This window comes from Chiloscyllium plagiosum, unplaced genomic scaffold (assembly GCF_037043375.1).
Source record: "Chiloscyllium plagiosum isolate Xiang-an unplaced genomic scaffold, Cpla_swu_hap1 HiC_scaffold_29, whole genome shotgun sequence".
NCBI lineage: Eukaryota > Metazoa > Chordata > Chondrichthyes > Orectolobiformes > Hemiscylliidae > Chiloscyllium > Chiloscyllium plagiosum.
Genome location: NW_028270167.1, coordinates 26,592,918 through 26,620,603, shown reverse-complemented (window position 1 = coordinate 26,620,603; position 27,686 = coordinate 26,592,918). Strand labels below are relative to the sequence as shown.

At 40.0% G+C, this 27,686-nt stretch overlaps 1 protein-coding gene across 1 annotated transcript; it reads right to left on the bottom strand.

Moving 5' to 3' along the window:
- Positions 1-646: 646 nt before the first annotated feature.
- On the bottom strand, positions 647-11,706 carry LOC122540520 (sialic acid-binding Ig-like lectin 12). The gene is made up of 6 exons (XM_087976442.1): positions 11,506-11,706; positions 9,427-9,765; positions 7,890-8,207; positions 5,195-5,278; positions 3,484-3,508; positions 647-828 (listed from the first exon to the last, which is right to left on the bottom strand). Exons 1-6 carry the CDS (start codon positions 11,597-11,599, stop codon positions 735-737), a joined length of 954 nt encoding a protein of 317 aa, XP_087832568.1. The 5' UTR covers positions 11,600-11,706; the 3' UTR covers positions 647-734.
- Between the last annotated feature and the right edge of the window lie 15,980 nt (positions 11,707-27,686).

Here is a 27,686-nt window from a genome sequence, read left to right as displayed (position 1 = left end):
TCAGACTAATTAAATGTCTGAGCCTTAGATTAAACATTCATAGGTTTTAGGGTCAAAGGAAATGCAGAGACTTATCACCCGGGCAGGAGAAAAGTTATTGTATCATCTTAGTTCTGCATGTTTCTACAAACAGAGACAATCCATATAGTCATGAACAATTATTGAATATGAATTAAATGAAAAAGGCATGAATTAAAAACACAACTGCTAACATTCTCAGACAAACTATTTGTTGTTTTACGTTCTTGGAGACCAAAATAATGCCAATTACTTGCAAGTAATGTCTGACGTCATATTTGTGGTGAAACTTTTCAGGGTGAATGTCATACCGGTTTTAGGTTCCTTACATCTATTATCTCTCTCAAACACAATTTAATAAATTGATGTCAAAAATGTGGCAAGAAATATCAACTAAATTAACAGGGTGAGACAAGATATTCTCTAAACAACCTGTTAAAATTGGCATTGTACATTCTGGAAAACATGGGACTTGAATCCAACCTCATGGCTCAGTGGTAGAGATACTATCACAGCAATTAGCTAATGCTTATCACTGGGGATAGTACCTACAGCTGATGCTATGGTGAGAAGAACATTTGCTTTGTCAAAAGGTGGGGCAGCTGAGAGTCTTCAGCAACATGTTAGATTTGCCTATGCATGGAGTGAATTGCTGGACCAGATGGCACTTTGGAGAGAAAAAACTTGACAGACTGGAAATAAAAATCCCGAGATGTTCATAACTTTGATGTTATTTCCTCATGGACATCAGCATCTTCCACAGGGTCAACTTTGCATGATTTTCCTTGGTTCTCACATTGCTTTGAATTCCTAATGAGATAAACAATGGTAACACACTAAAATTAATTCTCTCATTCTGCAGCAGTAAAGTTTCCAAAGATTATCCTATTAAAATAAAGCATAAAATGTGTATGGCAAATTAATGTCTAAAGTCAGCTTCTTCCATAGAGTACAACCAACTCTGAATCATAGAATGTAGGACAGGACATTACAGCACAGGAACAGGCCCTTCGGTCAATGATGTTGTGCTGATCATGATGCCAAATGAAACTAATCCCTTCTGCCTGCCCTTGGTCCATACCTCTCCATTCCTTGCACATTCATTTGCTTATCTAAAAATTTCTTAAATGCCCCCATCATAGCAAAACTAAATTTCCAGAAATTGCTGGAAAAGCTCAGCAGGTCTGGTAGAAGAGAAATCAGGGTTAACCTTTTGGGTCCAGTTCTGAGTAGACCTGCTTTTCCAGCAATTTCTGTTTTTGTTTCTGATTTCCAGTGTTCGCAGTTCTTTTGGTTCTTAAAAACTATTGTATCATTGATTCATCTCACTCCATTTATTGTTGACTGCAGCCATGATGAGTTATTTCACCAGATCATGACAAACCAGGTAATGCCACTGTGAGGGATAAGCTTGTCTGGATAAAAGGGCTTTAAGGCAATCCAAGCAAGTTATTGTCTTGTAATTTACTGACTAAAATTCTCACAAAGATCTGGTAGAGTATAGCTCCCTGCTTCTCAAACCACAGTGCCCTTTCTGACTGCCTCTGAATGAAGCTGAATGACCTAGGCTCTGAGGGAATGAAATGAATGTTATATGTATTGGGATATTTGAGAGGAAGTAATAATTATCTATGAAACAGTGACTAAATGTTTTTCCTTTCACTTTGTGATATGCTTTTTTTATTGTGAATCTCCAATAAGAAGCTAGAATTTTGATTTTATAAATGCAGGGTAAGACATCTGTATTCTGTTGTCCTGTGTTCATGTTTGGGTAATTCCATTTCTCTCTCTTGACATGAAATATAATTCATTCTTCTGTTCTCCACTGTTAGCCATTTTCTAACCCTATGTATTCTGTCCCTATTCAATAACACTTTCAACAAGTATAAGGAGGTCATGGACTTTGTCACTCAGATTGAGACTATCCATTCTGCTGCTCCAACAACTTCTCCGTCTCTTTACCTGCTAAGCTATCGCAGCCTATCCTTCACCTTTATCCAGTTTCTCATTCATTTCTCACCTTTGAGCCATTTTATCTATGAGGCCTAGACACCGATTTTACTAAATTGCCAACTGTCCTTCTTTTCTGGTTCCCAACCTTACTGACATTATAAATAGCTCCCCCTTGTCAAGCATCCCTCTTTGCTTTTACATTGCTTCTTGAAAAAAAATACACCTGATCTCTCTGAGAAACTCCAAATCATTACCCTCCCTCTAGCCTCTTTTTCTCCTGCCATGACTATGACCATGACACTGTATTGCATTTTATTTTTTTGATTTCTCTGGAGCCTATTATAATAAATCAGATCATCCTCATTCTCCACGTGTCTTCCATGTTATTAACTCAGACGAATCTTCCTTGTCAGGTTCCAATTCACCCATCCCACCTAAAACAAAGCGTCTCCGGCAACAGCTTCTCTCCTAGCCCACCTGACTTCTTCCAGAGCCAACCAGGAATCAATCCTTTATCCAATCCATCTCCTGGCCTGCATTTTATCTGAAGATTTGTAGTTAACTTGCATAGAGATACTGGTAATGCGTGCCTCCAATGCATTTCCTTTGTGTTAGAATGAGGCATCCAGGTCAGGCAGGGATCAAGGAACAGGGCTGGTTTTTAATGTAACTGACCAGCCTGGAATGGTTGGTCTATAGACAACATAGAGTGCTTACAGCACAAAAGGGAACTATTGGGCCCATACTGTTAGTGTTGTCCCTCTGAATAAGGAATTCCCCTCATGGCAGTCCCCTAACTTTCCCCAAAGCTGGAAACTGTTACTTTTTTCAGGTAGTCCTCAAATTGACTTTTGAAAGCTTCAATTGGCCCCAACTTCACCACACTTTCAGTAAGACATGGGAAACCCAGACATCAGGGCTCCCCCATGTAGTCTGGAAGTGTGTGTGTCATTGCCAACTGATTTCTCCAAACTTACAGACCTGGCTTTCACTTCTACAAGGATGATTACGGAAGCAATGTTGATAACTCTTATGGGGACTCAGGTCTTTATCCTGGAAAGGTCAATTCTGAGCTTAGGTTTATTCTGGGCTCATATGGGATAGTGATCCTGGCAGACTCAGTGAGGATGTGGTCAGAAGTTTTGGGGGTAAATTGGATCCTGGGGTTAACTTGGAGACTGTTGGGGCTGGGGAATGTTGATGGTTTTTGAGATAAGAGAGCTGGTATTTATTGCTTCCAGCCTGATAATTGCAACATCCTCCTGGGTCGAGCCCTGTTGTTTACTCTTGGAAACTTCAGTTCAGTTGAACTCTGATAACTGTGAGAGTACAAAACAAAATTAGTGCCTGTCTGAGGTTTAGAATTTCCTGTACATAGCAATGATTAGGGTTTGTTTCCTGTGTGCATAGTGCCTCTGCCCCCTCTGCAAACTATCTTGAACAGTTGTTGATTCACCAGTTATGCTAGAGAAGCTTCTACTAAAGAACTAAAGAGCTTAGGTTGTGGCTTACCTAGAGTTGCAAGGGCAGTATCGATCTGTGAAATGAGAAGAATTTTACATTATTAGGAATTCTCTGCAATTAGAGCATTTTTTCATCCTGCCAGTCTCTGCATATGCTTTGTTGCTAGAAAATGATTTCTTTCAGCTTTATTTGATTATTATTGCATTGAGGCCTTCCTCATCTGCATTTCTTATCTGTTTCATGATGTATTTGACTGCTCCTATAAAAGACTATAAGAAGGAACAGAAGTAGGCCAATCGGCCCCTCAGGCCTGCTCCACCATTCAATAGGATCACGGCTGATCTGAAGTTCTTCACATACATATTCCAATTCTTTCTCCAGAACCCTTGATTCTTTGGCTATTCAAGAATCTATCTCACCTTTAAATATAAACACAGACTCTGCCTCCACAGTTCTCTATGGCAAGGAGTTCCAAAGACTCTCAACCCTCTGTGACAAGAAATCCCTTCCCATTTCAGTCTTAAATTGGCACCCCTATATTCCAAAACTTTTCCCTCTGGTTCTAGCCTTTCCCGCTGAGGGAAACATCCTTTCATCATTTGCCCTGTTAAGCCAGTTAAGAATCCTGTGTGTTTCAATGAGATCACCTCTCATTTTTCTAAATTCTAGTGAATAGAGTGCCAATCTATTTAATCTTTGTTCAAAGGGCAATTTTTTCTTAACAGGGATCATTCTCATGAACCTTCACTGAATTGCCTCCAATGAAATAATATATTTCTTTAAATATGTGGACCTTAAATAAGCAGTATAATACTCCTCACAGAACTCGAGATGTGGTCTCACCAGCCCCTTATAAAAGATTTCCCTAAACTTGTACTCCAACTCTCTTGAAGTAATAGCCAACATTGTGTTAGCTGCCGTGGTTACCTGTCTTTCATGCTCCTTTGCTTGTATTTGAACAGTGGATGGAATCTTTTTGCGGCATTGGAGTTCCTACCTGTCAGCCAGAGAGCCACCAAGAGACTTGTAAGGGCCTCTGTTTTTGAGAAGACCCACTGAACCACTTGCCAATCAAGTGGTGCAGGTCGTCCATCTGCAGGCCTTCTCCTGGAGTCTAGATCCCGAGGGTAGAAATATTCCTGACTGAGCTCTGAGGCTCACAGTTCTTTTGTTCGTGGCACCATTTGGAAGGCCTTGGCTGTTCCCAAAAAAAGAATAAGCCTCAGAGTTCCAGGATCACAGAGTGACCCAGGCCACATGTAAACAAGTGGGGACAAGACCCACAGAATGATGGTCATAGAGACATGAAAGCAGAGGGTGCCTACAGCAAGGGCCTAGGAAGTGACCGTCAGTGTGTATCTCCTACCTGATATTCTGCCCCTCAGCCACTGAGCACCTATAACAAAGGGGAAGTCTCCTAGTAAAATAAATCGCATCATATCAACTGGTGAATGGGTCAACACAAAAACAGAAATTGCTGGAGAAACCCAGCAGGTTCTTGCAGTGTCTGTGAAGAGAAAGCAGAATTAACATTTCATGTCTCGTGACCCTTTTCCAGAACTCAGGGTCACTGAACCCGAAAGGTTAATTCTGCTTTCTCTCTACAATTGTTGCCAGACCTGCTGAGTTTCTCCAGCAGTTTCAGTTTTTGTTTTAGATTTCCACCATCCACAGTTGTTTTTTATTTTGTAAATGAGTCGGTATCTTTTATAACTGTCAGCTCACATTTGTGCTTGATGTCAACAATTGATAAATTTACCTTTCCATTCACTGCCCCAGATCAGTAACGAAATGACAGAGACCAGAAAGACTAGGAATGTTACAGATCGCACAGGAAAACTACCTGTGAAGGAAAAGAAAAGCAGTTTGAGTTTCATCCAATCCACTTTAGCATTAATGATTGGTGATCACTATGAATTAAATTAAATTCCAGGTTTACTGGAATAAAAGGTACAAAATACAAAGTGAAGTTTCAAACAAATAAACATTTTTGTTTTAATTTTCATAGCTCACAATGACAAATAAATTTGTTCCCTCGGTTGTTTGTATGATGCCTCAGTTCAGTTTTTATGACATGGCTTCAGGCAGCCTCAAAAACCTCAATAGCAATCTGATTCTATTCTAACCTCGAATAGATGGAAAAGTTTCGAACACATCTGTGCTTGAGTGGTTTTCAAATGTTTCCAGTGTGCGGTCTGGGTATCAAGATAAGCTGTTGCCCTTATTTTGCCAGTATTTTGACATTTCTATGTTAACTTGTATTTAACTTCTGTTTTAGAGGACACAAAGAAGGCTGGGGCTCTTAAGGAGTGTGGAAGAAGATGCGTTGCGATTGGCAGAGATTAATTATACTGATATATCAGATATCAACACAAGCAGCTTACAGAGAATTGATGCCATAAAATGTGCAGGGCTGGATTTCATGGGGCACTTGGAAGGGATATGAGGAAGAGAGAGACAGGGATCTGGAGAGGGCATGGGGGAAGAGGGGTGACAATGGGTTACTTCAGAGGACTGCCCCATACCAAGCTGGTCAGGTACATTAAAAAGCCATCCCTGTGTTATGGTCACTGCTTGGCCTGGTTAGATTAGATTACTTAGTGTGGAAACAGGTCCTTTGGCCCAATAAATCCACACCGACCCGCCGAAGCGCAACCCACCCTACCCCTACATTTACCCCTTCACCTAACACTATGGGCAATTTAGCATGGCCAATTCACCTGGACTGTGGGAGGAAACCGGAGGAAACCCATGCAGACACTGGGAGAATGTGCAAACTCCACACAGTCAGTCGCCTGAGGCGGGAATTGAACCTGGGTCTCTGGCGCTGTGAGGCAGCAGTGCTAACCACTGTGCCACCGTGCCGCCAAAGTCGATAAAGTGTGGAGCTGGAGAAAATACAGCAGGTCAAGCAGCGTCGACATTTCAGGTCAGGACCTTTCATCAGGACCTGATTCTAACAACGCAGGAAATGATGAGTCTAACAGGTCTCACCTCCTGTCCTGACTAAACAGTTGTGGGCAAGCCCACCAACAGACATACTAGCTGCCCTGCACCATTTAACACTGGGAGGAACATTGATTCACTTCAGATTAGATTTCTGCTCCTGTTTAGGGAGGACATGCTGCTTGTAGGGATGTGAGCTCAGCAGACATGCAGTGCCAGGCTTGGCAGTGGCCACCTTAGGGATTGTGGGCAGTTCCAGTGGGGAGCACACAACACTGGGACCAGAGTGTCTAGTAAGTTTTTACCAGGTTTACATGTCTTAGTGAACTGGGAACGGGAGGTTAAAGGGCTTTTGAGATGTGCCTCAGGTAAGCACAAGATACCCCCAAAGGAGATCACCCCTTCATCAGCACCTTTCACTCCATCCCAACCCTCACCCCTCCATGTCCCTCTTCCTTCCTGTACCCCTCCCTCCCTCTGTCCTCTCCCCCTCATTTCCTCCTCTCTATCTTCCTCCCTCCACCTTCTTCATCCCCTTCCGCTTCCCTCTCCCACCCACATTCCATATTCTCCAAACACCTTTGCTCCCCAGACTTCTCTCCCACCCCATTTCTCTTCCTGTCTCCTGTGCTTTCCCTTTTCTTCCTCTTCTCCCCATCCCTCCTCTTCCGTCCTCCTCTCTCCTCACCCTTTCTCTCTCCTCTTCCTCCTCTACCTCTCCCCCTTCTAAACCTCCTTTGCCCTATTCTCTGTCTGTTCTTCTCCCCTACTACTCCACTTTCTGCTGAAGTTAAATGTCATTTGCCTGGTTTCCAATTGGCCTGGGCTTCCTTCAGCTTCCACAAGTAAACTTCCAAACTAAGACCTAAAGTGGCGTTCCTCTTTGTGGTTAACTTCTCTGTGGAATACTGATTTTTTGAATGAGTGCCTGGTCACGTACATATTAATATTTCGCAATCTCGTTAGAGTTAGATGGTTCAAGTGAAGGAAAATGAAATTTCTAGTAATCTCTAAGAATGGAAGACAAATCCATATATATTTTTGTCATGTTGAAGAACTAAAGATTAAACATTGAAGAATTCATGCATTTACCTAATGTCTTTGAGATTCTATTTTGTATTGCTTATGACCATATTGATCACTGGCATAGTTTATCTATAGATAGACAAATGGGAGGCTGAAGAATACAGCAAGTCAGGCAGCACCAGGAGGTGGAGAAGTCGACATTTCGGGTGTAACTCCGGAATCTATTTGTCTACCTCCTTACGCTGGCTGGCTTGCTGTGTTCTTCCAACCTCCTGCTTATCTACCTTGGATTCCAGCATCTGCAGTTATTCTGTCTCTAACTATTTTATCTATAGGCCATATTCTATAGGAACACATTATCCCAGTTTGGCAAATGAATAGGCCTTGGAAAAAATGAATTCCATTTATAATTAATTACTCATTTCTCAGTTTGTTCTGAACCGAGCATTCATAAAGAGAGGAGCATTTGCTTTTGCACTTACTTCCCAAATCAGATTTTAGGTATATATTTACAGGAAATTCTTGAAAGCCATAATCATTTTGTGCTCCACAAAGATATGCTCCACTGTCTGAATATTCAATACTTGCTATCTTCAGTATTGAAATGTTTACTCCAGCAGCCAATTGCAAGCTTTGTTCCTGGGATATCTTTTTCCATATCACTGTGGCTACTGGGTTACTGTCCGCTGTACAGTTTAGTTCGAGAAATGTCTGATGCTTAACATGGATGTGTTCTTGGTCCAGTCGATGGAACATATCTGTGTCAGAAGTCCTGTAATATATGACAAGTTTTGGACCATCTGAATCAGAACAAAGGAAATGAGAAATAATTAGTCATAGAAGCAGACTCAACCTCAGAGAATATGTCAGAGAATAAATAAAACTGACTGGAATTAAAAGCATTCAAATTAATCTTTTCTGTATTGTAATTTGCCAGGCCACATAACTCTTTAAAAACAAAGCACTTATGGAAGAATGGGTTGTTAAATGGAATCTTATTCACATTAATTCCTAAGCAAAAGACAAACAGACAACTACTCACAAGATTACATTCAAATCAGTACTGAGAGAGAGAAAAGCGTTAACTTGCTATCGAATTTCTGCTTCCTTTCCTCTTGTACCACCACAAGAATCATAGTCATTGCTCCCCAGGTATGTAGTTGTGATAAAAAGTATGCAAAGCTTTAAGTGTAAAACTGTATTCCATCATTCTCTCCCAGAAAATTAGTCTGTCTTTGTCAAGATGTTTTGTGAATAGGGAAAGGCCCTAAAACCATTTTATGAAGATAAACCTCATCATCTCAAAATTTCCCTTAATCTAAGTTTTTGAGTATGTGAAAGAAATGTCTCCTGGTTTCTCTTTTTATCATTATTTTCCTCAGTTTAGACATGGATCCATTGGTTTGAAACCATTCTTTTCAGGGAGGAGTAAGCACAGATCCAACTTATCACTTCTATGAACAAATTTAAAAATATTATCAAATTGTAAGGCACATATTTCGCCCACCAGAACTGTGCAAGTTCTTCAGAGGAACTTTTCAATTTACTCTTATATCACAGCTGAAGTTCCAGTGTTCCTACCTACCAGTGTTGTTCAAGTTAGTTTACTTCAAGGGCATTGCAATTCCAATTATCACATGGCATTTCCCAAATCCAACCACATTCAGATTCAAAGTTGAATTCTTTCTACACTATGAAATGATAAGTTCAATAAAAAACACTCCTCCTGCAGGACCAGGTTCATTGAGATTCTTGTACTCTTTATGGTGATTACAACCAGAATGTCTTCATCTCAATCATCTGAGTTGGATTTTGGACCCATATAGCAGAGTTGAAAGGACAACGTTATCTTGGACATTCCAACTCAGCCTGTCATCATATGTACACTCTAGGCTAAAATTGCATAATCGTCTTGTAAAGCTTCAGTGAAATATTTGGCATCTAGTCCCCTTCAGGCTTACATTAGGTGTATGCCACAGTTACGCCCATCAGAAAAACACATTAAGGTAATATACTTACAATTCACCTTTAGCCTTATCTGCTTTATTATTTGCTTTTCACTAGTTGAATGATGGACCTGACAAGTATAGATTAATCCATGGTCTTGTGAAGTGGGAACAAATGTCAATTGACTAGTAGTGTTAAATGTTCCATCCATGTTGCTGAAGGTGAACTCTTGAGTCCTGTATCTTGTTTCAGCATCTGCTGGTGAAGATTGAGAATTGTCTAGGATTGCTTGCAACCATTTAATGGAGATAGACTGAGGATAAAATCCCCCAGCAAGGCAGTACAGTGAAGATACCTTCTCTGCTACTAATGTTTCCTGAGTAACAGAAATTGCTGGAGGAGATGGTGGAACTGTAACATAAAATGCAAAATAAGTCATGCTGAATATAAATACTAAAGAAGACAATAACAAGTCAATGTCAAGCAGGTTCTACACATGCAATGCACTTGGCAACTTCATTTCAATAAATTAATCATGCAGAGGTTATGCAGAGCTTATAATTTTTATCTCAGTTTGGGAGATTGACTAATCCATTGAGTGTCAGTCACATAAAAGTTCTTTTCTATGAGTGAAGCAAATTGTCTTTCAGTTATTCATGCTTAAGATTTTGTCAAAAATGTACTGGTTTGCATGAAGCCTCATTTTGTTTTCAATGGGAATTTCAGAATCACCATAGAATCTATCGAGTGTGAAAACAGGCCATTCATCCCAACAGGTCCATACTAAACATCATCCCATCCAGACCTATCCCCCTATCCTTATACCCCTGCATTTCCCATGGCTAACCCACCTAGTCTGCACATCCGTGAACACTATGGGCAACTTATCATAGCCAATCTGCCTAACTTGCACATCTTTGGACTTGCACATCTTTAAGCCCAAACGTTTCAGTTGCATTCCAAAGTGGAACTCAGCTCTTCCTATGCTATGGATCACTTATTGTAACATGTCTGCTGTAAACATCCTCTTTATATTGACATGATGCTTCATAATTACATTGTTGTTTTAAGAGACCAATAGGTATCCAGAAATTGTGTGGGATTTATGGAAAATTTTTTATATAAGATACTGCATATTCAAGGAATGAATGATCTAAAAAATGGATTTCTTTACAAGATCTTAAGTTAATTTGAAATATTAAAAAAGATTGAGATGATAAAAATTAGAATGGGAAATGTTGAATTATAGTATGCCAACATATGAATATTGAAATAAGAAGCCTAATTAGAGCTATTGCAGTTAATGATGTCAATTTCTAAGTGATTGCATATATATCCAAAAACACATTTTGCAGTCTCCCAGTGAGAATTCTCAATTAGTTGATTCAATCTTGCATCAGACATAATTAAGTAATTATCTTGCATGTAACTGCACTTACACATGACTGAATTTCCACCCCATTGGGGTAGCAAGTATGGAGACAGTGGGTGGCTGCATAATTCAGTACCATTACATGCCGATATCATCCTACCATCAGGCCACAAATGACTCAAGGCTAACTCAAGAGAATGGAAAGTCAATTGAAGCCAATTTTCCGTGGCCTAATGGAATTTCCAGAGCAAGCCAACTCCCTGAAGGTGATTTCCAGATAGTAGGCATGGTGGCTAGTGCAATAGGCTGGAGGCCCTCCCTGTCTACTTAGTCACAACTGTGGCTACGGGTCACCCTATTTAGAGCTCCTCCTTCCACAGTGGTGGCCTAACAGTCAGGACTTGTTAAGATTCAAAAGTGCAAAGAAAACATCTCATGATGGAGGCACAGTCTCTCTCCTTTACCTTCAAAGGTGGATTGCTGGAGGTCATCTTGTTGACCTTCCAGCTTCACCGGCCAATCCCACCAGCTTCAATTTGGCAGAATGCACAATGTCTGGCCAAGAATTATAAGGACGTGCCTGCCCTGTCATAGCGAAAGGTCACAACCTCAGCTTGGCCTCAAGACTGGGATACTAAAAGTCAAAATCCAGCTCATGCTTGCAGCAATTCATTAATGAAATCAAAGGACATGATATTCCATTAACTTTAAATTTTTGATACTTTATAAAAATAGTTATTTCATATGTGGACATATTTATAAATGAATATACACTTTACCAACAACATGCAATTGTGTTCCTGGTCCTTTTTCCTCGATTGGTGGGTAGATAGTTGGTACCTTCACTACACATGTATAATTCGAATTAGACATTCTAAAAGAAACGTTTTCGATCTTCAGAGTTGCAGCACAGTGGTGAAAAATACCTGGAGCAATGTCAGGGATGCAGGTCAGATTATTCTCTGAATTGTATCTCTCAGTCATCCCATGTGAGGTCTTGTACCAGGATACATAGATCCAATTACTGTCATTTGCAATATAATTAAATGTACAGTTTAATGTGGCTGGCTTTCCTCTCAGGATGCTGACCAGAGCCGGCTGAGACACCTCCCTGATCACTGGATTACCTAATGGAACAAAATATATCAATTGTTAGTAATATTAGACTCAGTCAGACAAATCATGGGTAATATTTAATATCTGTTAATCTACATTTATAATTCATGTCGAGTCATATATTCACAGAGCATGGAAACAGGCCTTTCAGTCCAACCAATGCACGCTGAACATGTTCATCATTTTGCTACAAGAAAGGAAGTGATTCCATAATGAAGGAAGTTACAGCATTTACTATTTGCCTGACACAAGACAGACAGTATTTGGGACTCACGCATGCAGTTGCTTTGCCCCTAACTATTGACTCACCTATGACTGTTGCATTTCAAATCTTTCTGGTGTTTCAGCAGTTTTCTATCTGCCAGTTTTGATTATTGCTGCACTTCTTCAAGAAGTTCTGACAAAATCTCCTTATCCAAAAGTATAATCTAGTTTTCAAGTTTACTGATTTGGGGAACTTTGACACTACCTGTGCCTTTCCTATTCTCTAATGTTGTTACCTCACATTGCCTTCGGAGGTGACCACATCAGTCAGTACTCAGTCTTTGATTTTCAATTGCACTGCAGTGGCTCTAGTCATTTGTCACATGCTGATTGTAACATGAGCTCAAACAACAGGCAGCAATTCCTGCACATGAGGTAACCCAGAATGCATAAAGTACCTCCAGAGTTCCATACTGAATAAGTTCCATATGCAATGTATCCAAATAATCTGTCTTAATAGTCAATCCACTGACGAATCAAACACCTCACACTGAAATCTACAAGCCTGAGAAACTGACATTTAAAACGTTGATTTAAAAACATTTGAACATCACGTAAAAGGAAAGCATTACTCTCAAAGGCAAATTGCTGCCTTTGTGAATGTCTGCAATCAATGGAGTATAAATACACCCACAGTGCCATTTTTATGTCACAGTTTGACTCAACTGAGTGCATGCATTAGCATTTTAGTGACCATTAAGACTCAACGCATCACTCTACACTATATTTCTTTAAAAGATTCTAAGAAACTGACCACTGCAAGATTGAGATAGTAAAAATGATAAAAAGTTAACAAAAGACACTTGAGTTCATATCTAACAATATTAAATGCAATGACAGCTATGATCGTATAAAATTTATGAGAAATTAGCAATTTAATTAAATAAATAATATACATACATACATAAAATAGCCAGAGAGCTTCAAATAATTATTTTCTCAGAATTAGAATGCTAAAAAAATGACCAAAGTCACACAGTGTGATTTCAAAATAGTGGCTTATTTCACAAGAACAACAATTAATTCAAAATCACACAACACCAGGTTATAGTCCAACAGGTTTAATTGGAAGCACACTAGCTTTCGGATAGTGTGATTTTGTCACAATCACCTGATGAAGGAGCGTTGCTCCGAAAGCTAGTGTGCTTCCAATTAAACCTGTTGGACTATAACCTGGTGTTGTGTGATTTTTAACTTTGTACACCCCAGTCCAACACCGGCATCTCCAAATCATAACAATTAGTTCATAAGATATAAACTTTATTATGTAATTAATTATATTTGAGTGTTGGATACATTAAGACCACAATTTCAATAAAATTCCAAGCATTGTCTAAATCTCCTGCTTTAATGGTGATTGGACACTGGTGGAATTCCAAAGTTAAGGAACATAAATAGATTTTCTCAAATATTTACATTGATTCTCTGCAGTTTTTGCATAATTAAAGCAGCCGATCTTTTGGAATTTCAAGACCAAAATTACCTTACTGATTCTGCATTAGCTGAGTGATTTAACTCCACATTTTCTTTAAACTGAGTCCTGTAAACCTTTTAAAGGTTTACATTGTATGTTGCAACATTTTTCATCCAATATCTGCAATAGTAAATTGCTTTGATGTTAATTAATAAATTATGATGTTGTAAGAGTTTGTTTAAATGTGAACACTGATGATGGATTGAGGTATTGTTGATCCCTATCTATTGACTTTGGTTAAATAAAGATATCAAATTATGAGGAGAAAATGCAAATAAGTGAAGTAGATTGAGGTTCAGCTATGATTGAGTATAATGACATAAAATTTTGAAAGACTGAATGGCCTACTCCTGTTTCAGTGTTGATACACAGTTACATTTTGTTGTGTCGCCATAGTGGCTGCACTCTCATTAGGGAGAGGCAACTTGTAGTGATTCACCCTGAGGACCACCAGAACTCAGGCAAGGGAAGAGGTTGAGTAGGACAGTCCTTCATGGTAACCTCAAACCAGTGATGGGAACTGAATCCACACTGTTGGAATCGCACTGCTCTGTCAGCTGAGCTAAACCAATTCACACAGTTACATTATCACTATTATGTCAAAAGAGAAGTGGTATGAGGGTGTTACTTAAAGTGAAAATTTTGGTTTGGGTCAAAAATCTAATTCCCCAACAAATTAAAAAAAGAAATGATTCAGATGCAGTCAGTAATTATAGTCCTTTTGAAGTTTACCTGAAATGCAGTATAACTCCAGCCAGGTGCAAAGTTTATTTTAATTGAAACTCAAGAATTGGAAGAACTTGGAGCAGGAATGAGCAATTCAAGAGTTTGAGCCTCTGCTCCATCTAATATGATCACCGCTGATCTCATCTTCGCTTTTACTTTCCTGCACACTCTCCACAACCCTTCAACCCATTGCTAATTACATATCTGTCAATCTCCTGCTTAAATTTACTCAATGTCCCAACAACCACCGCAAACTGGAATAGTAAATTCCACAGATTCACGACCCATTGAGAGAAGTACTTTGCCTTCATTTCTGTGTTAAATCAGCTACCCCTTATCCTAAAACTGTGAGCTCTCATTTTAAAGTTCTCCACAAGGAAACATCCTTGCTGCATCTACTTTGCGATACATCTTTAGCATCTTTCATATGTCAAATAGATCTCCTCTTATTCTTGTAAATTCATATGCCTAAATTGTTCAGTCTCTCTTCTCATCCAGTCATAGAGCTGTGCAGCATGGAAAATGACCTGTCCAAATCATCCAGGTCGACCAGATATATTAAATTAATCTAGTCCCATTTGCCAGCATTTGGCCCCTATCCCTCCAAGCCCTTCCTATTCATCTATCTTTAAAATGCCTTTTAAATGTTGTAATTTTACCAGCCTCCACTACTTCCTTTGGCAGCTCATTCCACACAGGCACCTGCCTCTGTCTGAAAAAGTTGCCCTTCATGTCCTTCGTAAATCTTTCCCTTCTCACATTAAACCGATGCCCTCTAGTTCTGGACTCCCTCACTCCAGGGAAAAGACCTTGGTTATTCACCCTATCCATGCCCTTATAGTTTTCTAAACCTCTATAAGGTCACCCCTCAATATCCAATGGTCCAGGAAAAATATCCCCAACCTATTTAGCCTAGTACAGATACTTAAATACAGATTCTTAGGAATAAATTAGAAAAATACGAAATCACAGGAATAAAACAGAAGAATAAAGGAATAAAGAAATAAATGTCAGGTGCTGACAGAAGGAGAGCAGTGGGCAACATGTGTAAATGCCTGCTCTGGATTCCTCTTTCCCATGACATTTTCACTGTGGGGGTGGCTGTATTTTATTGTCAACATTTTTTTATGGTATACACTGGTGCTAATCAATGTGGCATTATAAGATCAATGTTAAGGTATCTGTTCCCCTATTTAAGAAAATTATAATGTTTAGCCTTGCTGGACATTCTTGCCCTGTGAAAAGAAGTGTTGGAAAGTATCATGTTAAAAATCACACAGTACCAGCTTATAGTCCAACAGGTTTATTTGGAAGCACTAGCTTTCAGAGCGCTGCTCCATCAGGTGATTGTGGTGTGATGCCACTGAAATGATATATTGAAAAAGACCTGGATTTTTTGTTAAGTCTCTCATCTTTTAGAATGACCATGTTGGTTTCAGTTTCAACCAACATATTTAGTTCAGAAACCAAATGGATAGTGCTATCTAGTGGCAATTACTTCACAATAGCCTGCTGACTACTGCACACTTTGCGTCCCATCGAGATCATTTGGCCTCTAACCCCATTACAACCTTGGTCTAAACATGAACGAAAGAATTGAACCTCGGAGGTGAGGGCAGGGTGGCTGCCCTTGATACAGGGATGCTTTAACTGAGTATGGCATTAAAAAGCCCAATCAAAATTGGAATAATTGGAACCAGGGTAAATAATCCTTCAGTGACTGGAAATACACCTAGAACAAAGGAAGATGGTTGTTATGACTAGAAAGGAAGCATTACATTGATGTCAATATGGGCGGCACGGTGGCACAGTGGTTAGCACTGCTGCCTCACAGCGCCAGCAGACCCGGGTTCAATTCCCGCCTCAAGCGACTTGACTGTGTGGAATCTGCACATTCTCCCCGTGTCTGTGTGGGTTTCCTCCGGGTGGTCCGGTTTCCTCCCACAGTCCAAAAATATGCAGGTTAGGTGAATTGACCACGCTAAATTGCCCGTAGTGTTAGGTTAAGGGGTAATTGTAGGGGAATGCATCTGGGTGGGTTGCAGGTCGGTGTGGACATGTTGGGCCGAAGATTACTGTAAGTAATCTAATATAGTGGACAAGACCACCAAATTTATGCTACATTCCCAGATGAGATTACCAATTTTAGAAAGCTCATACATGAAATACGGGTGTTTCTGGCTGGGCCAGCATTTATTGCCCATTCCTTGTTGTCCTTGGGAAGGTGATGGTGAGTTGCCTTCTTGAACCGCAGGTAGACCGTTCAGGAGGGAGATCCAGGATTTTGAACCAGAAACATTGAAGGAGAAATACATTTCCAAATCAGGTTGGTGAGCGGATCTTACAGGTGATGGTGGTCCCTTGTATCTGCTGCCATTATCCCTCTGATTGGAAGTGATTGTGGTTTGTAAGGTGCTCGTGAATTCCTGCAGTGCATCCTGTAGATGGTGCATATTGTTATATGAGTGTCAGTGGTGAAGTAGTGGTTATTGTGAATGAGGTACCAATCAAGTGGGCCGCTTTGTCTTCGATGGTGTCAAGCTCCTTGAGTGATGTTGGAGCTGAACTCACTCTGACTTGTTATGGTAGACAGATTCTGGAGAGTCAGAAAATGACTTCCTCACTACAGGCTTCCTAGTCTTTGACCTCTTATTTTAGTCATTGTATTTATGGCTAGTCCAGTCCAATTCAGTTTCTGGTCAATTCTAACTCCCAGAATGTGAATAATGAGTGTTTTGGTGATGGTAATTCCATTGAATGTCAAGGGATGATGGATAGATTCAGTTTTGTTGAACATGGTCATTACCTAGTATTTGTGTGGTGTGAATGTTACTTGCCAATTTTGAACCCAACAACCCACAGCCACTTCCTGTGTGCCAGATACAACTCTAACTAATGGAGATTAGTCCACTGAATCCCAATGACTCTAGGTTTGCTAGATCTTCTTGATGCCACACTCTATCAAATGTGGCCCTGATGTCAAGGGCAGTTACTCACCTCACCTTTGGAATTCAGCTGTTTTGTTCATGTTTAGACCTAGGCCCTACTGACTGGGTGTCAGTCATCAAAATTGATTATGATTTAGTTAGGGAGCAATGATGCCTGTATTTAAGCCAATAAAGACACAAGATTCCACCATTTTATATAAATAAAATAAATGCTATTGTACATTTAGAAAAGTAAAACTACTTGTTGTTTACACGTAACTTACAATGGAGAATTAACATGAGGTAAACATTGGTCACCAGATAAACTGTGAATTGAATATCTCACTGAACTTATCAAATAACTAATGGGGGCAAGATAGTTCTCACTGAATTCTCAGCAACCCATCTCATTGTTTGTGACACTATGGATCACCAAATCTCACTAGAACTTCATCATCTTCACAAGAGATCTCAAATCTTCATATTTGTAGGTCTAGCTTCATGCTCTCTGAAGAACCCTCATATTTAGTCTGGAAGCAAAATTGCGACTTCTTTGGCCTTCAAGTAGTTGCCAGGCAACCAGATTCAAACTTACAATGGTCTGATTCAAAGTTAAAAGTCAGCTGATCATGGCAGCAGTGTACCTGGGTTTCTTCAACTCTATTTTGCCCCTTGAAATATCTCCAAGTCAGCCTATATTTACACATGCGTAGTAAATGACACTGACCCAGCTAGCGCTGAGTTGGCTCCTGAAGTGTGCAGAAACCCTGACACTCTTGTTTTTTATCTGTCAGCCAGGACTCCCTGATTAGACCAGGTTAACAGCCCCAGTCAGATAACTTATATTCTATGAGGTCCACTTGGCTGACATAATTCCAATCACTAGATCCTTGTGAAGCCATTTTCAGCCCACTGCTCTCTTCTCTGACAGCTAAATCCAAAAATGGACTGACCTTGAAATGCAGCTCACTGACACTTGAACTATCTTGAGTGACCTATCGAAACACTCCCCAGACATTCTGCCTTATTTTTGGGCAGTATCAAATGTCACCAACAATGGAACATCATATGATTGAATGTCACATTGTTAAACTATTCAGCTAACGAACTCTACAGCTGACAGCTTCAGACACAGAAAATGGAATTTATGGCTTTGTGCTTGGGCATCAATCATCACAGTATCAAGATTTCAAGAGCTCCTCAGGGTAAAATCCTAGGCCTAACCATCTTTGTGTGCTTCATGAATGACCATCTTTTCTTTATAGGAGTAGAAATGGAGAGTCACTAATGTTTGCACAATGTTTAGCACCATTCATGACTCCTCAGACATTGGAACAGCATACGTCCATAACAAGACCTGGGCAACATTCAGGCTTGATCTTATAAGTGGCAAATACTATTTACATTGCATAAGTGCATGAAATGACCATCTCTGTGAAGAAAAGTTCTGACCCTCTCCACTTGACATTGATATAATTGAATTCACCCACTATCAACGACCTGAGGATTATCATTGACTAGAAACTGAGCTAGAACAGCCCAATAAATACTATATCAACAGCAGATTAGAGACTAGAAATTCAGTGACAAATAACTCACCCCCTGTCTCTACAGTGTCTATAATCTACAGGACGCAAATCAGGAGTTTGATGCAATACTCTCCAGTTGCTTGGATGGGTATATCTTCAGTAAGACTCAAGAAACTCGCTGCCAACCAAGACACTGATTGGCACCTCATCCATAGTTCAGCCGTCATTTCCTCCACCACTAAAGCACAATGAACAGCTTTGCATATAATCTGTAAGTGCACAATCACTGTGGTCCCTTCCACAGCACATTCCAAACACCCAACATCTACTGTGTAGAAGGGCAAAAATAGAAAACCGAGGGCATGCTATTGCAAGATAGCAATGTTTCATGAAGACAACTTTCCACCACCACTTTCATGTGCAATCATGAATGGGCACATGTCTTATGCATGTAAAACAAAATGAAATTTGGCCCATCGAACTCTCTCCACTATTTCATAACGTCATGCCTGATGAATGTAGCTTTAAATCTAGTTTTCTGCTACCTCCTATATCCTTTTACTTCATTGCCAATCAAGAATATAGCTAACTCAGCCTGCAAAATATTTGACGATCTGCAGTCATCATTAAATGTATCAAGCCTGTATATGGATTTTACATGTGATATCAAGATTTCTTTCTTTAAAATGAGGAAGCTGAATGAGGATATAACTTATTTGTAAAGCATTATGAGGGATCTAGATAGAATTGTTAGAAATGGCCTATTTCCATTTGCAGAGCTATCAACAACCAGGGGCCATAGCTTGATAGAAGCAATAGAAAGAAACTGAAGTGTCTTTGTTTTTTCAGCCACTCAGTGAAGGGAGTCAGGAACTCACTGCCTGACAAGATTGTAAAGGCTTACAAATTCAGGAGAAAGAAAAAAACAGATATCGAGCCTTGAAGTGTCATAGCCTATATATCTATGGACAAGGAACTGAATGTTGGTTAGGCTGGAAGCTCTTTTACAGCATGCATGGAATAGCCTACTTCTCTCCATATATCTTTCTATATTCAAAAGCAGAAATTGCTGGAGGTCAGCAGGTCTGGCAGCACCAGTGGAAAATAAATATAGCTAAAGTTTTAAATCCATTGAATCACCATACTTGAAATTTTTACTCTACTTTCTCTCCACAAATGCTGCCAGACCTGCTTAGTTTCTCCGGTAATTTCTGTTTTATTTCCAATCTCCAGCACCTGTAGTTCTTTGCTTTAGATTATTAATCTTTTTACGTTTCTGTTTTTATAAGACACATTGCCCCAATTTGCAATATGCTTCTAAGTTAATATTGTGGCCTAAATTTTGAAGTGAATTTCACAGAGTATGATTTATAGAGTTCCTATGTTTGCAAAGAAGAGAAGACTGTGTATGAATGGATGACAATTCTAATGAGTGTAAACAAGGCATGTTAAAATCTCTACTGATAATCTTAGATTGATTTTTTATGCAGTTATCAGTGTACTCAGTAAGTGCTGCCTAATTGCAGAATCACACCTAAGAGTAGACAGTTTGTTTTCAAGTTACAAATCCAAGAAGAATATAGTCATATTTGTTCATTATAGTCAGAGTACAGGCTGTAATCAACCAGCCCGCTCCTACAAAGTTGAGTTTTATTAGTAGCTTGTAATTTTTATTGTATATAATCTAAGTTGACTAATTAAGTAATTGTTGTAACATGATGTTAGAGTTATGTTATAAACTGACATCCGTTTGTACTCTTAAGGATTCCATACAGCGACAAATCACATTACTTTTAGACACTGTGGATTTTAGTGTCAGAACCTCCCTCTCAACTTCAATTCACAGGACATTTCCTGCAAAGTATTCAACTTATAAATGTCAGATAATTATGCAATTTATTGTTCAAAATTTCCATTCATTCATTCTATATAAATGTGAACATCTTTAGAACATATGTGGAAATGTCAATGATATAACTATTATATTTGTATTGTTTTACATGATTCAGCAGTAATCTTAGTTTTTATTCAGCATCAGTAATATTTGTGATCAATTTAAATTTGAGCTGTGTGACAGAGATTTGAATAGAGGACTTACTAACCTTCCAAACCAGTCCATGCCAGAGAGAGAATGATCAGCTGCGGTAACATATTCGCCATTCCACGTTCTCCTAAATTTGTTCAAGTTTATTTCTGTATTCACAAACTCTTATTTAAATACACTTTATGAATGCATTAACCTACATCAAGAATGATTGCCCTCTTTTTCATGTGCTATTTATTTCACTTCAGAAGTTCCAGAAATGCAAGATCTGGTGACAGTGATCAACTACGTTAGGTGAAGAGGAGACGGAAACGTGTTTCATTGGTTTCCTGATGGTTTTCAACATGCAGCGTGGTGGAAATATTCAAAAAATGTCTTTCACACAAAACCCATTGTTTGTGGATTTATTTAATTGTCTATTAAAGTGAAGTAACAGTAAATTATTAGGAAATAATTTATTTACAAGAAAGCATTTAAAAGTCATATTTTATTTTGTTCTTTATCATCACAAATTAGAAATCAGATCAAGTGATTCTTCAGTCAACAGCCTGTTATTACTACCAAATAAGTTGCCCTCTTTTGAAGACTTACAGAAGGAACACTTGAAAAGAAAAGATAAAAGTCCACTTTTCCGGCCCTTAAACATCCTGGTGGTCATGTGATATAGTAACAATGAAGCGATAACTAATGAAGGTTATCAATATTTATCAATTGGTCTACAGCAGATCCAAACATGGGTCAAGTGGAATCCCAGGTGGTGGAAAGTTTTGCAAATAATATACTGTCTTTCTTTTTCCTTGGAAGGGCTCTCTTCCATTGTGATTGATCATTCTACCATCAGCTTTTTTCTTCTCTCCCCTTCCACTGTCTTTATTTCCCCTCCTCCAACCAGTATTCAGTGGGTCATCCTGCCTTTCATCCCCTTCAAACATGAACATTACCAAATGTGTTTTCTGCTGCCCTCCCCTTTTAACACTCAGATGAACGTTTGGCTCTGTGACACGTGGTTCACTGTTTATTACATCAATGGTCCCCTTCTCTTCTCAAGAATCCCTCCCATGCAAGCACAGGAGCCGTCGTCCCTCACCTTTTCCCTCCTCCTCCTTTCACTCTCTTCAGAGCTCCAGGAACTCTATTCATCTGATGCGGTGTTGTACTTCTTTCAGTTGACTGTACTGTAACCATTGCTCACAATGTGTTGTCTTCTATATTAGACAGGTCAATATAACTTGAGTAATTGCTGTGCAGAATATTATTATTCAATTTGTAAGCATAACCCCAAGCTTCTGGTCATTTGGCACATTACCTATACTCCTAACCCCACTTTGACATCCCCATTTCTGGTTTCCCGTATTTTTGAAATGAATTAAATCAAAGATTTGAGAAACCACATCTTATTGTTTTATTTGCCACTTTACATCCTCTCAGACTCAACACTGCATTCAATGACTTCAAATGTTAATCACTGTTCTCATATTTCCAGCCACATAACCATTGCAAATTCAAACTTTGCAACTATAATGAAGCCGAGAAGTGATGATGATCAGCCATGATTTTATTGAATGGAGAGCAGGCTTTAAGGTCTGATTCTATAGGACAAGGACCTGAGCCTGTAGGGTAGCCTTTGTATACATAGTTATTAAAGGTTATAGCTGTTAATCCACATAGGTGTGGACTCAGCCTTCTGTATGGCTTAAGTATGTTCACATCGGTGATCTTATTACAGCAAGCAATGTATTACAGAACAGTAAGGCTACTTTTGCTATTGTGGTACAGGCATAGATCCTCCAATTACACTTATAATCAGTTGTGATCCCCAAGGTATTGCTGGTAAGGGGCTTTGAGATGAATTGTGTTTGAGTACAGTATGAACTGGTTGTACTTTCTACTGGTAGAGATTATCATTAGTAGGAATGCTGTGCAATCAAATATTACCTTTCACTTGTCAGCCCAAGCTATCCAAATCCTCTTGCAGATAAGCATGAACAACAACATTGTCAGAGAGACATAGATGCTAAGATAGATTTTTAATGACCAAGAGAAAGCGGTGATATTTGGGAACGGCTTTTCCACATTGCCTTTAGCTAATGCCCATGACAATAAGCTACTTCGCAATAAAAATAAATGTGGTAGTCACACATGCTGCTGATCAGTTCAGTTTCTCTTGTGTTTAAATTCTGAGTTCAAACCCATTTTTAATGGCCAGCATCTTAGTAAACAAAGCGTTCCATCTGCCCATGCTGAATTTATTGATCTGCTCCTATTGGAACTGTGATCTGCTGGAGTTTAAAAAAACGGAATGAAACAAATCTTGTACAGCTTACCACAACAGAACTGCTCATGTTTGTGTTTAATCCATAGATGCAGAAAGCTGGTTTTGATGGAACACAGACCAAAAAGGCCTGCTGTGCGACACACAAAAACATTGCAAAGCAATCAATGCAGCCTATTATGGCTTAAGGAGATGATGATTGAGCTGTGCAATCTCACAACAGTCAACTCATCACAAACACACAGCTATGTTTCTTCAAATAGCCGTCATTCTCCGTCTGTGTTAGGGCTATTCACAAGAGTACCACATGTTAGCTGAAAAAGTCCTTTTTTCAGCTTTCACCAAAGCTTCTGTGTCACTGGAGTTGCGTTCACGAATTTTTCTAGCTAGCTCATCAAGAGGGGTCCAAAGTGTACAGATTTTTGGTGTATACAATTGAATCTCAATCTGAACTTCCATCCACACATTCATTCCTTTCTGAAACATGCTTCCTTTTAGAGTTGTTTGCAGCTGCCCTCCCTCTGTTTCACCACAGGTGAAATTCTAGTCATCCCTTAATGTTGAAAATATCAAGTTCATTAACCCCCATCTTAGTCCTTTTTGATCTAATTAGATACTGCTTAGAGTCATAGAGATGTACAACATGGAATCAGACCCTTCGGTCCAACCCGTCCATGCCGACCAAACATCCCAACCCAATCCAGTCCTACCTGCCAGCACCCGGCCCATATCCCTCCAAACCCTCCCTATTCATATACCCATCCAAATGCCTTTTGAATGTTGCAATTGTACCAGCCTCCACCACTTCCTATGGCAGCTCGTTCCATACCCGTACCACCCTCTGCGTGAAAAAGTTGCCCCTTGGGTCCCATTTATATCTTTCCCCTCTCACCCTAAACCTATGCCCTCCAGTTCTGGACTCACCGACCCCAGGGAAAGGACTTTGCCTATTTACCCTATCCATCCCCCTCATAATTTTGTAAACCTCTATAAGGTCACCCCTCAGCTTCCGACGCTCCAGGGAAAACAGCCCCAGCCTGTTCAGCCTCTCGCTCTAGCTCAAATCCTCCAACCCTGGCAACATCCTTGTAAATCTTTTCTGAACCCTTTCAAGTTTCACAACATCTTTCCGATAGGAAGGAAATCAGAATTACATGCAATATTCCAACAGTGGCCTAACCAATGTCCTGTACAGCCACAACATGACCTCCCAACTCCTGTACTCAATACTCTGACCAATAAAGGAAAGCATACCAAACACCTTCTTCTCGTGTCTTTATCCACACAAAATTCTCTATTTGTCTGAGCCCTTTTCTGATTGTGCCTCACTGGTTTACACTGAATTTGAGATACACAGCCCCCTCATGGGCTGTGTTGTGGATCTCAGCATTTCACACCAACCCCTGCCCCCATTTCATCAATGTATTCCTCTATCCAGACTTTTCCTAATGATGTATAGCACCTCTAGAGCAAGTGGGACTTGAACCTAGGCTGCATGGTCCAGAGTAGGGACACCACTAGTGCATCACAAGAGTTCACACAGGTTTCTGTATCTGTTATTTTCTAACTAATCTGATCAGTGATATATACCTCTGGAGCAGATGAGATAAACAGTGGAAGAGACACCACCTTTGCATCAAACAAATCCCCTATTTAGAGAGATTTTCTCATCAAATTGTTCAGAGATGCTATTATACACCACTGGAACAAATAAGATTGAACCCAGGCCTCCTGGCTCAGACATAGGGACACTACTGCTGCACCACAAGAACCCCCCCCCCCCCACTCCCCTATTTGCTCTAAATGTATTCAACACACCTAATATATCAATCAGCTGCTCATCCTTTCCAGCTTTCCTTCATCACTTTAAGCCTTTATGCTTTTGTCATCCTTTCATGAGGTCCTCTAACTCTTCAACCCCTGCTGTGATTTGGTGAAGGCAGCTCTTAAAACCCCTCAAGTTGATCTATTCCTGTGGACAAACTCCTGAGCCTAACATTCCTTAGTCTGTTATTTCTTTACTGGTGGCTTTTTGTGACTGCTTTTAAAATGTAAGCTTCTTTTTGAGACAATTCCATCAAACAATAATATACAAATGCCTGAAGTATTCAAGAAAATGGTCATTGTTTTTAGAGAACATAAGAAAACATTGCCCAACCAGAACACCACATATCTTATTGAGGTCAAACATAACTGTGCTGCAGAGAGTACCAAACCAATTCTTCTCAAGATTATTTATATCCTAACAGCACAAATCAAGAGGCTTCCTGTCCACAGCAGGACTCTTGGTGCCCAGTACCACTGAGCATAAAGTACAGAACATCCTGTTATAGGTTTTAGACAACTGAGGTTGGCATATACTCAGTGCACATTTTGCATGGCCTCCTGTTGCAGAATTGGTATAGAAAAGCAATCTTGTCTGTTTGGAGAACTTTGAGAAAAACACAAGGCAAATTTGAAAGTTGTGTTGCAAATAGCAGCTGCTGTTACATGAGGCACAGCATTTGCTGAGGGTAGACATCTTGAGGAGTCATTGGGCACTCCTCCATGATGCAGTGTGTTCAATAACATTCTGAGTTTGTAAGTTAGAATAATAGAATCTTCAGTTGTGCAAAACATTATAAGATATGATTAATCAGATTCATGAACTAAGTAGAATTAGTTAAGATATTAAGTGTTCTTAATAAAATAAATTGATGAAAGTGTGAAAGTTTCTTGTTCTAAAGAAGGGTCATTGGATCCGAAATGTTAATTCTGCTTTCTCTCCACAGATGCTGCAGACCTCCTGAGTGTTTACAACAATTTATGTTTATTTTGTTTTCCTTCGAGGCCTAGGTTTATTTGAGTGCTCGCAGCACATGGATTGTCTCTCCCCCTCCATCACTGAAGTAATAGATCACTGAAGACTGATAGCACGGGAGCAAGAATGGAACTGTACTGAGGAAGATTCTGGGTAGAATCTTATAGGTGTCTGACTGAAGCAAGGTAATGTGAGATGTGTGGCAGAATCAGGTGACAAGTGAGGTGAGGCCTAGCTCAATGTTGGGAATAATCCACGCCATCTTCTCTGCCTTTTACATGCAGCAGCAAGATTCTCATCAGGCAACAGTGAGTTGTCAATTGACAGTCATTAGTTGTTAAACACCTTGCTGACATGTTTTTGAGATGCCAGTGTTGGACTGGGGTGTACAAAGTTACAAATCATACAACACCAGATTATAGTCCAACAGGTTTAATTGGAAGCACTAGCTTTTGGAGTGCTGCTCCTTCATCAGGTGGTTGTCACACCTGATGAAGGAGCAGCGCTCCGAAAGCTAGTGCTTCCAATTAAACCTGTCGGACTATAACCTGGTGTTGTGTGATTTTTAACCTTGCTAACAGCCCACTTTCTTTTTGAACATTCAACCTCCCATCTTCATAACCAAACAAATTCAATGTCAGGAAAACTCAGCAAAGAAATCAGAGCCTGCATTTCGCTGCTTTTTCTAATATTCATTCACGGGATGAGGGCTGTGCCAGCATTCATTGCCCACCTCTCATTGCCCTGAGGGTAGTTGAGAGTCATTGCTGTGGGTCTGGAGTCATACGTAAGCCCAACCAGGGGAGAATGGCAGATTTCCTTCCCTAGAGGACTTTTTGAACTAGATGGTTTCTCCCAACAATCAGCAATGGTTTCACAGTCATCAGTAATTTCTTAATTTTAGCTTTTTAAAATTGATTTTAAATTCCACTATCTGACATGGTAGGATACAAATCTTCATCCCCAGAACATTAGTTGAGTTTCTAGATTGATAGTCTTGCAATAATACCACTCGGCCATGGCATTCCCCCATCACTTGCTCCAAATGATCTCCATGTTGTCTGTGAGCAAACTGCAGCCCAGGGATGATTCCCAGGCACTAGCCGCGCAGACCCTTCTTCGCAGACATTGGCATGCAGCATTTAACAACCCCTCTCGACCATCCTGGCACTTCATCAATACACTGGTAGGGTGCTCTGGTGACACAAACGTTCATTGCACACAGCAGCAGCAAATAGCATTGAAAGGCTGCAGTGGGGATACTTTGTATAGAAGCACAGGCACCCATCTCACAGACTGGACCACACTGCAGCTTAAAGCTGCATAGTTATTCTCTTAACACTCTCTCACCTAGCACCTAAATGTAAAGCATCATTGCCTTGCTTTGTCACGTCCGTTAACAAAGTCACACAGCAGGCAACTGCCCTAAGCAAAAATAGAGCTTGCTGGAAGAGCTCAGCAGGTTGACAGCATCTGTGGAGAGAAATCAGAGCTAATGTTTCAGATCTTGCTGGCTACGATCAATTCTGAGGAAGGGTCACTTGACCCGAAATGTTAATTCTGAATTCGCTCCACAGATACTGCCAGACCTGCTGAGTAACTCTATTTTTGTTTTTGGTTAAGAGCATCAGCAATTCTTTCAGTTTTTATTTAAGGCAACTTCCTTTGCTGAGCAGCAGGGGACGCACATCTTGCTGTGTGGCATCATGCTGTGCCTCTCCTGGCAGCATGGTGTGCCAGCAACTTATGCAGTAAACACACAGCTTGTGAATTAAGCAGGCAGCCATGCATCGGACGCCTCAGGGAAT